Here is a 15963-nt window from a genome sequence, read left to right as displayed (position 1 = left end):
AACCCAAATCATACCTCTCCCCTGACCTTTTGAAAGCTTAGTTACTTGTATTGAGGCAAAATCAAACATGATAAAACACAGATGTGTTCAAGCTGTGTCTGTTGGAATTGATATCCCCACCTGGTTCCATGTGTTGCCAAAAAATACACGCTAGTTTCCAGATTGCCGGAAAAATAGTCTCCATCACTATCCGGTCATCAGTACCCCAAAGTCTGTGATGCTGCATGGAAAATGGATTTGCAGAATGATCCTTTACAGGGCAGGCAGGGAAGTCTATGGCCTACCTTAGGGACAGAGGCTACATGCATGCAAGTGACCTAGAGCAAAGCTTCCTTAGGTCTCATCCGGACACCCAGAGATCAGCATCTATGGAAGGGAAGCCCTGAAGTTGGAACAAATTCATAATTTGCAGGCAGCAGGTAGTATAAGCCATTTTGGTACAATGAAGTGAGCCTAGCTGGATTAGGATGCATGTGCTTACAATTACTGAAGGTCTGCAGCAGTGAAAGAGTCTGTGGTTGCTGTGTCTCCACCTGGATTCCTTCCGTCATCTTTTCATGAGAGATGGCCTGATATTATTAAACTGATAGATGGATATAAGCTCTCTCGTGCTAAAGTGTGATTTATGAATAAATGAGAAATTGACATATGGTATATTAATGATATTTTTAAGAGACTAGATGAAAATACGCCTTTGCAAAGTATAGATGAGTTGCCTTCGTAGCATTTCTTCGTATGCCTCCAAGAAATACACTGTAAAACTACAGTGTACAGCAAGACACATCTAAGCCTTCTGGAATTCATTAGTTTCACCAAAAATGTAAATTCAGTTGACCTTAAACCATCACTTGAATACTTAGTATCTTCAGAACCTTTTTCTGAAGACCATACAGATAAGAGAGAAATACTTCCATTTGGGGAAGTAGAATAGCTGGGATTCTTCTGTTGGGATGTTACACAGCAGTGGTAAGAGAGTACCTGAGCCTTTGGTTACAACAAGTTACAGCATCCATAGCTTCCACTTCAAATTAAGTGGACTTCTTCTGGATATCTGCAGATGCCCATGTAGCTTTATTCAGAGCTTTTGTATTTTTGATGCTCTGTTTCATGGTGCTAAGAATTTATGGTGAGATATATAAGTATAACTGGGATATCTGTCCTTGAGAAATCTATTTCTGCTATCTGTATGCCTGCTTTGGACATTAAAAATTGAAGTTTCTAACTGACATTTTTACAAAATTTGTTGTATTATGTAATTTAAGTGAGAAAAGAGCACAAATAAAGTTTCCTGTTGTGTGCTTAGCTAAATTATTTTTTCTCATCCAAATAAAAAAATTAGACTACTAACCAAGGTTAGGAGTACCTTCACCTTCGTGACTGCTTAATCGCCATAACTGGAAAGAGGCTGGTAGGTCATCATAATTCGTATGTTCTTTCAGCAGGGCCAGTAGCGATAAGACAAGGGGTAATGGTTTTAAACTAAAAGCAGGTAGATTCAGATTAGATATAAGGAAGAAATTTTTTACAGTGAGGGTGGTGAAACACTGGAACAGGTTGCCCAGAGAGGTGGTAGATGCCCCATCCTTGGAAACGTTTAAGGACAGGCTGGATGGGGCTCTGAGCAACCTGATCTAGTTGAAGCTGTCCCTGCCCATTGCAGGGGGGTTGGACTACATGACCTTTAAAGGTCCTTTCCATCCCAAAGCATTCTGTGATTCTTTATGATGCGTAAGTATTTATAGTTGAGTGCTAGTTATTTTCTTTTTCGTCTACCAACAGACCATTTCTTTGCACAGTGGTACCCAAAATAGTGTGGTCTCTCTTTGAAGGAAAAAGAATCAGAAACATATACAGTAATAAATATTTCAGTTTCAGAATCTTTTAAGGAAACATCAGAGAGAAACAAAATAAGATCCCAGAGGTCTTTCTCTCCTCTCATGTATTAGCAGCCTGACACTATTACACTGCTGGGCCTTGTCATTCATAGTGCTTTTGCAAACTTGGTTTCTATTTCTGGAATGTATTTCTAACAGTCAACTTCCAAAGCAAAAGAGTTTGCCATGTAGGATTTCAGCAGAGCTGATAGATGAGATACATGCTGGTTACATAGAAATTGTACACTCAGGAAAAAAAATCAGTGTTATCACTTTGAACCAGATAATTTTCTTTGTGTAATAGTGTTGCTAGCACCATGGCAGTGCATACTGTCAGCAAAGTGCTTTCAGATAAGCTATTAGCAGTGATATTCTCTATTTTTTGTTAATCGTTAGAGAACATCACAAGAATGAGATTCTTAAAATACAGTCTTTTTCAAGACCATCTGTCCAACAGCTTTTGAATATCTGCAACACGAATTGTGTGCTGGAATAGATGATTAAAACCAACCTGAACAAAGCCTATTGTTTTTAACTTGCGCATTTTATTGTGTTGATTATTACCATATGTTAAGGAAGCAAAATACAACTGGATGAATCTTATCCCTGTTCTTGATGTATCCGTTTTCTGGAAGGAAACGCTGATGTTGGTGTGGAATGTGTATGATTTTCAGATTCATCCAAAATATCTGCCTGGAGGGTTTTACGTGGTCTCCCGCAACCTGCCAGAATAATTGGGTTTTTAATCAGAAAAGAATTAAAAGGCTATGAAAATTAGTGTTTTCAAAACCTGCCTAAAAGCAAAAACATGTGTTTGCATGTTTAGGTATATAACTGGAAACTATCTTGATTAATACTTTGTGTCTCTTCAATACAGCAAGAGAAAGTAGCCAGAATGCAGTTCAGTGCTTACAACCCTATGTGAAATAAAGCTTTAAACAGAGGAGGAGAATCTCCATGCAAAGAGTAGTGGTGGAAAATAAATTAGCTACTGATCTCACTAATAGGAGTAAGTGCTTATATTTTCCAAAGAAAGCTTAGAAATGCATCTGGAAAAAGAGAAGGCCAGAGGCTTTAGTTTGTAGCTGTTGAGCCAAAATTAATGATATACCTGTAGATTGGTTTGCATTTCATGGGCTTCACAGGGACAAATGGACTTTGTGTTTTTCTTCAGAACATTATGAGTAAATTTTGAAATAAGTGTCTGGGGATTTTTTTTGTCTGTGTGACTCATATTACGTTCCCTGGGAGTTCTGCAGCTAGAAAGCCCTGCTTCAATTTTGGACATCATATACGAGAGTTTCCCTAAGTTACTACAGGTAAAGTTAACCCATGCAGGGAAGGAAACGTTTTAAGGTGGGAAAAATGTAAAACAACTTCTTGTGTAGAAAACAGTGGTCTAAAAGCTAAGATTCATAGAAAGATAAAATTGATACCTAGGAGAAGTGATATACATTGGGTACCGAATGCCATGTCTTTGTGATTAAATGAATGGGTCTCTTTTTCAGAGTAGTCCTGCCACTTGGAGTCAGGCTGAGCAAGTGCTTAGCTCCTTAGAAAAATCAGTAGATCACTTAATTCAAGTTGCACAAATATTGATTTAGAAACCAGATTGCTCTGCACAATCAACTTGTAAAATTTTCAATTTCATTATATAATAATTTGTGAATCCTAAATCACAGGATCATTATGGTTCGGCTTTACGTTACCTCACAAGAAACATAGTGAGTTTTTTCATGTTCCTGCCGTATTATTTGCATTCCTTACCAGTTTCCTGTATGCTTCTCCTAACATCCCAGAGAGCTACCTGGAATGTGACAAATAATCAAGTTCTTTATCTTCTTTCAGATTTCCAGGCTTTCGGTCTGAAGAAAGGAATGTTCTTCAATCCAGATCCTTATCTGAAGATTTCTATCCAGCCTGGAAAACATAGCATCTTCCCAGCGCTTCCTCATCATGGACAGGAGAAGAGATCTAAGATTATGTGTAATACCGTTAACCCAATCTGGCAAGGAGAGGTAAGCAGTTTGAGTGTTGAGCTGAGACTTTTCGTAAAACATGGAAATGACTCTAACAATATCCCTCCTTTTTTTTTTTTTTTTTTTTTCTTTTTGGCTAAGCAGTTGTTGACCTAACTGTGCTTGATGTATTTCATGACTTCTTGTCTTAATGCAAAAGGCATAATTAGCTACAAAGATGAATGATACATTAAAACTTTCAGTATATGTTGTACTTTGTGGATGTAATTTATGAAGTTGTTAATTGTTGAAGGCAGGCATAACCCAGAATTGAAAAATAAACTTGAATAGCATGAAAGGCCTGCTGCTAGATTGTCATAGTGCTCTTACACAGACAGGAGATATTGTATAAAGCTGAACAAGTATAGCATGCAAATAAGAAGAGTCTGTGTGATTGAAAAGTGTCAGTGATGATATAAATTAAAGGCAACTTTGGCACGTTTGCCCATCACCTTGAAGAAATGCTCTCTAGTCTGCTGCTTCTTGTTGGAAGGGCTTAGTAGGTATTAATGAGATCTGAGAGTTCAGTTGCTGCCTGCTGTTTTTAAAGTACACCTGAAATGGCAATAGACAGCAGGGAATAAGGAATCTCTTTGGAATTAAAGTAGCCTGACATAATGGGTGTGATTTACTGATGTGCCCTGTCAGATCAGTATCTCCACTACAGGACAGAGTAAAAGTAAATAAATAGACTAAACAGATTTATTCAAATTAAAATGCAAATTGTGAAGTGGTTTAGGGGTAATTAGGTCAAACTGTATAGATACGAAAGTGTGAGTGGGAAAAAAAGCAGAAATGTCACTGAATACTCCTACCTGGAGGAGGATAGTCAAGAAACTAGGTATCACATCAGGTTATGTGACAGGTGAGCCTATGTGGGGGAGGTTATATGGCAGGGGCAGAGGGGACGACCTCGAAATTAGTGTGAGAAAAATGCCTTCTAATAGGACTTAATTAAGTGGAAGGCCCTGTCATGAGGCATCCACCAAGCTGGAACTTCTCTGTGGCTCCAAGTGTCAGATGTATCTGGCTGAGGGGTCCCAGGTCAAGCTGAGGAGCTCAAACTGACATGGCGGATGAGGGAGTCGGCAGAGATCTTTCAGTAAAGTGCATGAGACACAGGCCTAGAGGCGGGCAGGCATGAAGGGGAAACTTGCTGTATGTGTATCACGGTACGTGTGATTGTGGGAGCTGGCAGCAAGTGTGGATGCCAGGAACTGACACTCAGAGGAGGACACAGGATATGAATGGTTCTACCGTTCTGTATCAGCCAGTTAACCGCTGAGGTGGCACGCAGGCTGTCCTTATCCAAAGAGGGATGTGGCAGCTGTGCTGAAAATAGGCTTTTTAGAAGCCCTCAATGCTGGTCAGAAGTCTTCTCTTGACAAAGGCAACCGCCAGCCAATGTAACTTGTTCTCACTTCAAGGTCCTTTTGCACTGCTGGAGGATAAAATAACCAAAGAGTAAGAATGTGGCCCTGATAAAATGTCAAAGATGTCTTCTCTTCAGGTCGTGTGGGATGGCTGAGTTTGTGGGCTGACGTTTCTTTTCCAGTGGAGTTTGGCAGCCAGAAAAGGAGAAACAATGAAATGGCCTAATTATGGACATCGGAAAGCAAGAGAGCACAGCTGGTTTCCAGCTTCTCTGTTCAGCCCCCTGGTTTTCTTGATTGCATGCAAGCACACTGCTTCTCCCTTTCTGTTGTTAGCCTGTTACTGGCTAAGGAGTCTAAAACAGCAGAGCTGTCATTCAACATGTTCTCCTTCTGCCTTCTCTTCAGCTGATACTGAGATGTTTAACTGCATGCGTTTGTGTTGCAGTCTATGCACATCAGCTGGTCTGAAGTCTTTGTTTTGGTACTGAAAACCCACGTTGGTTTCTATTGCACAGAAGACCCTAGGCCTGATTTTCTTCATCTTTGTCCCTTTATGGGACAAGGGGAGAAGGAAGACTGCAAACTGTTGCTGAATCGTGGTGGTAGCCATTCTGCTGTCCACCCTTTTCGCTGATGGATGTGAATATATGAAGTGAAAAATATTGAGGAATTGTAGCCATGTTTCGTTAAATGGATCAGTCACTAGTTGTTTTCCAAAAAAAATATTTCAGACAATATATTATTTCAGAAGGATGATTCTTTCCTAAGGTTCTCTGTCACTACATGTAAATAGAAGCCAGATGTTCTTTCTTTTTTTTTTTTTTCTTCAGTTGAATGACATATCTAATTTGTTTTGGCTGCTAAACTTGAAAAAATCTGGGATAGGTAAATAAAACTATAGAAATTGCTGTAGACTGGGATCTTTATATATGTTCTTGATTACCCTTGAGCAAATTCAGAAGTGAAAGAGTTGACTCAGTTTTGTAGGGCCTCAACACTAAAATAAAGTCCTACAGACTGAGAGATGATTCATTTGCTTACATTAATTCACTGTGGTATTCCCCATATACTTACCAGGTTGTTCTGTTTATGTAGTAACCACCTGCATTGTAAGAACACTCTGGGAGCACCATGATACCTCAGGCAATTTTTCATGTGTCATGTAATATTGATGATCATCTTCATTTCGCACACTGTTCAAATACTGTTCAGCACAAGTTATCCTGACTTAAAGCTATTCTTCCATTGCTCTGTTTTGCAGTACTTTGTACAAGAGGACGTAAGGAAATGGAAATTTCTTACTAAGAGAGAAGAGTAGCATGTGACATCTTGACACTTGCAGCAGGGCTCTGCGTGAGGTGAAAGAGCCCTCACACACTGAGAATTGTTCACTGAGACAGGTTAAAGCCCAGGTGGTACCTTCTGCTGGTAGAGAGGGGTCATTTTGTGATGTTTCTGTATGTTCTGACATGCTCACAGAAGCATACGATCAGATTCTGCTAAGCCAAAGTACTGAATATTGCCATGTGTAATAATGACAAATGATAAGTACTTTGAGGGACATTCAGATGAGCTACTGATGGTGCCTAGGCCTCGACAGGGTCAATGAGAAGTAGGCAGCTGCAGAAAATAAAAACAATAACAAGTGTCTTCAGACTGGGAACTTGTTACTGAATCAGGGTTAATGGTCCTGCTTGTTTTCTTACCCCTGGCTCTACTTTCAAACTGGTACATTCTTCAGCAACATCTGTACTGTTAAATGAAATAAGTGAGTTCTTGGAAACCGCATGCCACTGGACAGCTTGACTCTAAACTCCTAGGTTAAGCAGACATTGTGCTGGCAGTCTACACAGTTGCAAGAGCATAGTGTGCGAGTTGTCCTGTCATGCTGACTTGATGTAAAATGCAAAGGAAATCTCAGAAGGAATTGCCTGCTTTCCAAATCTTCTGTACATCCAGTAGAATTGAGGAGAGTGAATGTGGATTGTATCTCTTCTAATATTGATATTAGAAAAATAATGACACTATTCCCATAATGTTTCATATTGAGACAATGTGTCTGCTGTCACATTCTTTGGAAAAAGCTCCTTTAAGTAGACTTAATTTGTCAGCAAGCAGTAAAGTGATAGCTAGTTCAGACAAGCAATAGAGATCATTGGGGATCATAAGCAACAAAGCAAAGTGGTTTAAAAAGTAGTTCACGTACTTCTAGCTGGTTAGCAAATTCTCTTGATGGTTTTGCAGATAAATTACTTCAGGCCTCTGGACTTTCTCTTAGACATATTTATGCTATTTCTTTCTAACTGTGGCAGTTTGAGCTAACCGCTTCTTCAGTTTTTGTTCATTTACTACTGAGTGGATGGGGAGCCTCAAGGAATGGGCAGTGAGATGACCATAAAAATTGGCTGTTGCAACCATCCAGCATATTTAAAGTACTAGGAAGTTTCATCTGCTAAATGATGCATTGAATTTCAACTCTGATAATTCTAGCTCTGGAAGAACGGATTGCCTTAAAGTGGGAGCCCAGTACTAGGATAAAAGCTATCTCAAATCCTTGTAGCTTTGCTGTTTGTTTCTTTGCTTTAGCCTTTACAAATACTGTTAAATTATAGCTGAGGCACAGAACAGTGTTTTGGGTGGCTGCTTTATCACTCTGAAGGCAGCCGCATTTCACTGGTGAATTAATTGATGTGTATAAGCAGAGGTGTTCAGTAGTCTGTTGCAGGAGCACTTAACGAATAGTAGTTAATGTGTCAGATCTGATAAACAGAATTACAGTATTTTCACATGTGTAACTTGTACTCTCTGCACCTCAGATAACCCACAACCTTTCAGAAATACTGCACTTGAATAAATTCTCACGTAACCTGTCTCTTCAGATTACTAACACAAAATTGGAAGAAGGAAACAGTCAGGGGCTCGAATGCCAGAGAGGTGGTTTGGGGAGAGAGGGCTTCTGTACTGCAGGCCGTCATGAGTGATAGAAACATTGGGTTTGGATGCTGCTTGCAAGAATGCCCAGATGACACAGATGCAACTGACTGAGTCCTGGTTTGTAACTGCTTTTCTTACGGTTCAGATTTCTAACTCACTGATTCTGTGATCATGAATACTGAACTGGTGTATGATGGACCACCCAGCAGTAGTGGGACTGATAGATGCTTTGTCAAAGCAGCCAGATCGTGCAATATGGGGTTATATTAGCGCTCTGCTTCTCTTGAGGCTTCATGTTGACTGATATGATGGGTGCTGCCTGATGTAGCACAAACCTGGAGTGATGCAAGCAGGGGATACTTGATCAAAGGTGAATCCTTACAGAATGAAGTTAAACCATTAAAGATGCTTTAATATATTTGAATCAACAGTATGAATTTAAACTAAAGCAGGTTATATTTGGTCTGATTTTCATCTAATATTCAGAGCAGTAGATGCTGGCAGTCCTACCATGGCCTCACAGAATCATTGCGTGATTTCACCAGAAGTCCAAAACGAAAAAAGCAATAGGAACATCACAGTGATTGAACTACTTATTTATTGTTTAACTTAGATAACCTTTTTCCCCTTTCTACTGGCAAACACAAAAGAATCTGCTGCAGGAACTTGGAGGCCTTTACACCTAAACATAAATCCAATGTAGGTGCAGTGAAATCCAGATCCTGAATTCAGTATGAGTTTTGCCAAAGATGTTATTTGGACCGAGTAAAGCCTTGTGGGTGGTAGCTTCACTGTATAACATTTCTGCACACATGGCCAGGTAAAGTGTAAAACATAGTTTGACTACACAGAAAAGCTGTGATTTTACAGCTGCATGTTTTTGAATATCTGGTGATGACTGAAGTGTGAAAGCCCAAGCCAGCTTCAGTTTTTTCAGGAATGGGTTACGGTGTGAAAAAAAGTCTAGATTTTTTTTAATATGTTATTCTTCTAGAAATGTATTTTAATTGCAACTTCTGCATCTAGAAGACTATCAGTCTTGCTAATCTTGTATACTAGTGCTCATGAGAGTCCTCAAATATTTCCAGTCTATGCTGTTCTCATAAATCTGTAGACAATTCGTGAGAGATGAAGAAAAACCCCAACTCTTTAAGCAGCATTTGCACTTGATTTATCCAAAGTTCTTTTAAATTTCTTATGTCTTAGGGCTGAAATTTGCCATTAATAAAGTAAGAGACATCTTGCACAACTACTCACGATGAGCCTATTAACTAGTAACTCTGAATGTTGTGGAATACATGAAATAGATGGGAAGGACTTTTTTTATTTCTTGTTTCAAATACAGAGAGGTAGTGAATCTGAGGGTGAAATCTAAGAAGCCAATTTGCTGAATGCCCCATCCAACTTTGAAGGAGTTCAGTAGAAAGGATTGAATCAGACCTTAGAACAGCAACGCATATTTATGTGCACTGCTTTTATGGTAGGAAAAAAAAAAAAACCACAACATTATGCCATACCAGAATAAGGTACTGCATTGGATCCGGCACTCTGTGGTCACTGCTGAATTCCAGGGCTCTCTCAGAGTACGTGTGGGCATGTCCCAGCCTTTGGCAGCAGTGGAGCTCTGTGCTTGACGCTACTGACACTGTGATATTTTATGTTGTTATTGAGGAGCACTGTAGTAAGTTTAAGAAACTGGAATTCCCCACGAGCTTATCCAGTTGTTCGTGTTCGTGTGGGTAATGTTGTTTGTGATAGTAGTGATATGTAGAGGAAGTTTTTCAATGGGGAGCAGAATAATACAGATGGAGAGTGGTGAGTGCATTAAGAGTGTAATTGTTTCACTGGAGTATTTGAAACGAAAAACCCACTAATGAAATATTCGGCTGAAAGACTAAATCTGTCTTCATCCATCAAATGTAATTTACAGCCTTTTAAGATTTACTTCTGCTTGTATTGTCCCTGTGGCATGATGGATATCGCAAATAAATTTTCTTCTTAATTATATTTCTTATTCAACTCCAGATCATGAGCCTAATTCTTCCTGTCACCAATGTATTAATTTACATACCTTTCACCAGTTATTATACTGACTGTTTTTAAAGAACTTGACTTGCACTTAACTTGTCTAATTGGTGCTAATGGACATATTCAGTTCATTTCAACAACTTCCTTGACAGCGTTACTGAGAGCTGATCACTGTGATCTATCCATATTCAGGGATGCAAATAATATTGGGAAAAATAAAACATGGGAATTAATCATCATCATTAGTTGCCTTTCTATGAAAACTATTCTTAAGCTCTGGAAATGGTTCTGTATCTTATAAATGGATACAGATGTATTCTGCCAGGTCAGCATTAGCATGTGGCTTCATTCTTTACCATATATGTCATGCATTAAACTTCCACAAGATCTGTTCACGTTAAGAGAGTTAATCATCTATGTATGTAAAACTGTTGTTAGGTCTGGAAGCAAATAGGCACTGAAAAGTAGATCACTGTCTGAAACTCCTTCAATGGTGTTTATTACAGTGTTTTCAGATCTTGCTTGAAGATGGCAGCAATAATGTAAAATCAGATTTATATTTAGGTCATTGAGATGGTGTGAGGGTATGAATGTGTCAGCTGATCCTAGGTAGCTTTGATTCTGATTTGTGTCCCTGTGAGAGTGAATCTGCAGGAGGCAGCTGTGTAAAATCTGTGTAAATGAGAGGAGAATCCTAATGACTGACTTCCTTGTGTTCAGACTTTCTGTGTATAGCTTCCTTTTAGGAATATACCTGACAGATAACCATTTTTTGTAACAGTCCTAATACATTTCTAGAGGAACACAAAAAGGTCTTCTCCCCCTCTGGAGCTCAGCACTCAGAGCTTCCCTGCACTCTCTTCCAAAGCCCCTAACTCTGGGGGTTTTCCGGGCTGGGATTCTACCAGACCAGACACAGGGGCAGCTTGTTGACCACCTCAACCTCCCAGTGGTGTTACTCACTGTGAGGGTGTCTGTGATCTCCACTCATCTACAGCTCACCTATAAACAGGAGCCCTCTCATCCCTAACCACTAAGGATCAGATAAGGGGACAGCTGATACACTACATGGACAAGATGGGGTCTGAGACTGTTTCTAAGGGCCTGTAAGAAACAGGTTGTTCCTAATGGTAATTTCTTGGCAGTTTTGCTGGGGCAGTCTGCCATATCCTCTGTGGAGCGTGCTGTGTCACGTATCGTCTCAAGCTCTAAGGGTCATTTTGTATGAAGCAATAGTTGACGTGATATGTGGGGTAATGCACTGTGACTAATGCAACGTTATAGGTAATTACTGGTTTGGGCTAATCAGAGAATAGAGATTTAAATTCTTGTTTGTTATCCGTTCATCCACTATATAATGCATTTTACTTGAATTTTGGTTAGGGATCAAGTAAAAACATCAAGTTCTAGCCATTACTTACAATTTTTGTGGATTGTTCTTCCCAGTGTCCTGTTTTCTGCTGTTATCCAAATAAATATATAATCAGTCATTAGACAAAGTCTTTTCCTTGGGTGGAGCTTTAGCCTTGAAACTATAGCTGTTTTGGTAGATGAGTTTGCACCTGTGCTGAAATCTATTACTTCCTTTGAGAGTTTTTGTATTAAAGTACAAAGAAAGCCTCAGATGAAGTCACAAACCACATCCATGCAGCCATCGTCAAGTTTGGTGGACCTCTGGACAGCTGGAGAGGCTAAACCTTTTGAAAAAGTTAAGTCAGGACATCATAATTTAAAAACTGCCAGAAACTATATTTTTCACTTTGTTCTTTGACTGTGAAAAAAGCCCATTTATGTAAACTTCAGTACACCCGACTACAGTTAGTGTAAATTTTAGTTTAGTGTCTTTGGATTCCAACAGGTTCCATGAAGTTCTTGACCAGTCTTGCAGAGTTTGCACTAACAGTTGTGATGCAAGGAACTTAAATTGTTGTGGAAAAAAACCCAACCAATGAACAAGCCCGCAAAATGAGTTGTGGCCCCGATGAAAACATACAGCTCAAAGATTGCTGTCTTAGATTGTGAAAGAAAATGCATGGTAGCCAATGCCAGCTGCAAAATATAAAAGGATCTGGCTTCAAGGAGTGACTGTCAGAAAAATCAGAGGTCTTTTGAAAATAATATATTTGGGATCATTGTACTAAAGTTTTTGTATTCTTGTTTTTCTTTGCAACCATGACGTTATACTTCTTTTTAATGTGAAAGCTTAATTTCTGAGTTAATTCTATAATACTAAGAGTTGTGGTAACAAGAAAAGTTCCAAATAATGGAAGAGTCACAGAAGAAAATGTGACAGTAACATCAAAAAATGGCAGCAGACTTATTCTTAAAATGCAGCACTTTTGGCTATCAGTGGTGTAGTTTCTGGGCACATGTAAGAAGCCCTGTCAGGCTTTCCTCATCCTGAAGAGAGTCAGGTTTTATCTCTGTTGTGATCTTACAGCCTCCTTTTCTTGCCCCTCCTTGGGATGAATTATTAATTACAACATCACTGAGTGTGAACCCAAGGGTACCACAGAATTTATAATCAGTCTCTTTTTTTTTTTTTTTTTTCCAACTTGGATATGAAGCTTATGCTGTCATCTTCACAAACTGGACATTGCTTTATGACAGTTAGCAAATATTAGGCAAGGAAAGGATGTCATTTATTACAGCAGTAATATAATACTAATGTTTTATGTTAGTTACATTGGAGAAGACCATGAAATGCAGGATCCTTTCTCTTCCAGATAGCTAGGATAGTAAAGGCGAAGGCTTGAACAGTATGAATGCAGCCAATGTTTTGTGGCTAAGGTACAGGGGCCAGTGCTTGTCAGAAGGTGAAGGAAGAGAGAGAAATTAGGATTTGATGGTGATTTGCTTCTGCATCCGAAGAAGACAGTCTCATCTTTAAAAATCACAAGAACCCGCATGTGTTCAAAAGTGATTGGTGACTTTTGAAAATGAGTTTACAAGTATTTGAGTTCTCAGACCTAGGTGTTTTTCTGGGATCCATTTTTCAAAGGGCCAGAAGCCAGTGTGTCCTGCAAACAAGGATTCCTTCGGGCTTTTCAGTGTGGTGGCCTGAGCCTGAGGCATCCATGGTCAGGGATTGCCTTAGAAAAATCTTGTCCATTAGCGATTAAACTAGATGAAAGCGACAGCAGGAGCAAGTGCTCAGATAATGGAAAACTGAAAGATGTAAAATTATCACTGTTTTACAAGCTGTCTCCAAACCCGTTTCACTGAGTTCACTTTTGATCTCAAACTGCAGTTGTTTCCAAATGGTAAAACCTTTGAGCTCTGCCACAGGATGCTTCTGGTCTTAAAGGCCAAGAATGTGTTTCCAAGATGCTGCTGTTTTTATGCATCAGAACATTCTCCTAGAAGAAGCGTTTAGGAACTGTGATCGTGGACCAGGGGCTGGTCCCAGGGCAGTCTTGTGTATCCCCAAATGCAACGTGGTTGGCAGGTGATGAAATCAGAACACAATTTGATTTTACAAATTGTATGGAATATCCTGGCATTTGTACATCTGAGAGGCACGGCTGTTCAAGGAAAAAAGGACATTTCCTTTTGTTGGTTCCAATGCACCTTGCTCCATGCATCCATACTCTCTGCTCAGGTGCTGATAATTACTCTGGGAAACATCAATGTGCTTCTTGTGCAAGAAAGGAACTGTCAGGCTTGGTTCCACCTGATATTGTGGAAACAAATGTCCATGCAGATTCTGATTTGCTTCAGAGTTGTACCATGAGACAAAATATTAGTAATGTATGAAGGTGCAGGTCATTAACCCATGTTTTACTTTCCACTTACGAACAGCTCAGTCTTTACCTCTGTGTGTGTACATGCTCTACCCCACAGAGACTTTTTTTACAATACAGGTGTCAACAGCTTAATAATGGAGAATTCATTAAATGGCAAATTGCTGTATGTTACAATAACCTCATTCAGTTAGAAGTTAATTCCCTTCTTCTGCTTTTCTTGTAAGTGTCATGAAGTGGCAGTTACCCAAGGTTTTTAGCAGGTGAAACAGTAATGGTAATACAACTTTTTTTCATAAGGCAACTTGCAATATATATGGGGAATTAATGTTCTCCCCTTTGTTGGGTTTATTTTCTTTGATAATCTGTTGCGAAGATGTAGAAGAAAAGAAGAAGAAAATAATACTTTAGCTGTTATTTGAATCGTATCTCTCTGACTATTTGCATTTTTGCAGGGCCTGATTAACAGAATATCCCACTCACGTGGTTTCACTTGAAGCTGTTCGAACTAAGCGTTTCTGAAAATTAGATCATGATTCAATAGAGCAAGCAATTTATGGCTTAACTCCAGGCCTCGATAACCCAGAGCATGATTCTGTTGTGAAGATTGGTTTTGGCAGCAGGAAAGCTAGAAAATCCTTTCATCCATCTCAATATTCACTTACTACAGAAGTTGTCTTCCAGTTCAATACTGACCTTTCAGTTACGTGAACAGCAGTCTTACAGTTCTCCTGCTACTGCACACCACAGCAGAGATGTGCTTTTTTTGATTGATGATATTCTAGTAGTAGCAGATCTGTTTGGAAAAACGATTCGGTGACCTGTGTCACCAGCTCCCAAGTCTGTACTGAATTTAGCTAATCTAGGAGCAAGCAAGGCCAAGTTATCTAATATATTTGCCTTTCACTATTGTTCCTAAATAGAGCTTTGCTTTCCCTATGGGGAGATCCCAACATCTCCAGGTGCCCTAATGCTCCTATGCTTGGAAGCTGTACACATGGACTTCCTTGCTCCTGCGACCTTAAATACCACCCTACCTCAGGTTTGCATGCACACAGTCTCTAAGAGCTTATTGAAACATTACTTACAAATAAAAATAGATGTTCTTAAAACTAGATTGGCTGAGGTGGTGGTCACATGTTTCAAAGCACTTGGTGACAACAACAGTTCTAGATGCTGCTGTTCCTATCTTCCCCAGTATCATTTGTTCCAGTAGCCTGTGCTGTAGCTTACCTTCTGGTTTAATCATAGAATCATAGAATCATCAAGGTTGGAAAAGACCCTTAAGATCATCGAGTCCAACTGTTAACCTAGTACTGCCAAGTCCATCTATACCATGTCCTCGAGCACCACATCTATCCGTTCTTTAAATACCTCCAGGGATGGAGACTCAACCACTTCCCTGGGCAGCCTGTTCCAGTGCTTGACCACCCTTTTGGTGAAGAAGTTTTTCCTAATGTCTAGCCTAAACCTCCCCTGGTGCAGCTTGAGGCTGTTTCCTCTCATCCTATCACTTGTTACTAGGGAGAAGAGACCGACCCCCACCTTGCTACAGCCTCCTTTCAGGGAGTTGTAGAGAGCAATAAGGTCTCCCCTCAGCCTCCTCTTCTCCAGACTAAACAACCCCAGCTCCCTCAGCCGCTCCTCCTAAGACTTGTGCTCCAGACCCTTCACCAGCTTCGTTGCCCTTCTCTGGACACGCTCCAGCACCTCGATGTCCTTCTTGTAGTGAGGGGCCCAAAACTGAACACAGGACTCGAGGTGCGGCCTCACCAGTGCCCAGTACAGGGGCACTATCACCTCCCTGGTCCTGCTGGCCACACTATTCCTGATTTAGCTCTCTATGGGATCGTGCTGTGAACCAGGTTAGGAGATTGATCCAAATAAACAGTCTATTCAGACTTTTTAAGGTGGGGCAGGGATAAGCAAGAGATGGAGAGATTTCAAGATGTATCTGAAAAACTCTGATCACGTATCGTTCACCTCACTA

At 39.9% G+C, this 15963-nt stretch overlaps 1 protein-coding gene across 1 annotated transcript in view; it reads left to right on the top strand.

Annotated features, from left to right (window-relative positions):
• HECW1 (HECT, C2 and WW domain containing E3 ubiquitin protein ligase 1) overlaps window positions 1-15963 on the top strand; it is a gene marked incomplete at both ends in the record, with an annotated part of 179009 nt that overhangs the window by 83494 nt on the left and 79552 nt on the right. The window contains one exon of the mRNA XM_082329339.1: window positions 3723-3892. Within this exon, the coding sequence (XP_082185465.1) occupies window positions 3723-3892 (170 nt within the window). The remainder of the gene's footprint in view (window positions 1-3722; window positions 3893-15963) is intronic.

The sequence above is a fragment of the Platalea leucorodia genome, assembly GCF_965183815.1.
Source record: "Platalea leucorodia genome assembly, chromosome: 1".
NCBI lineage: Eukaryota > Metazoa > Chordata > Aves > Pelecaniformes > Threskiornithidae > Platalea > Platalea leucorodia.
The sequence above is the reverse complement of the archived record's forward strand: the minus strand, read 5'-3'. Positions and strand labels throughout refer to the sequence as shown.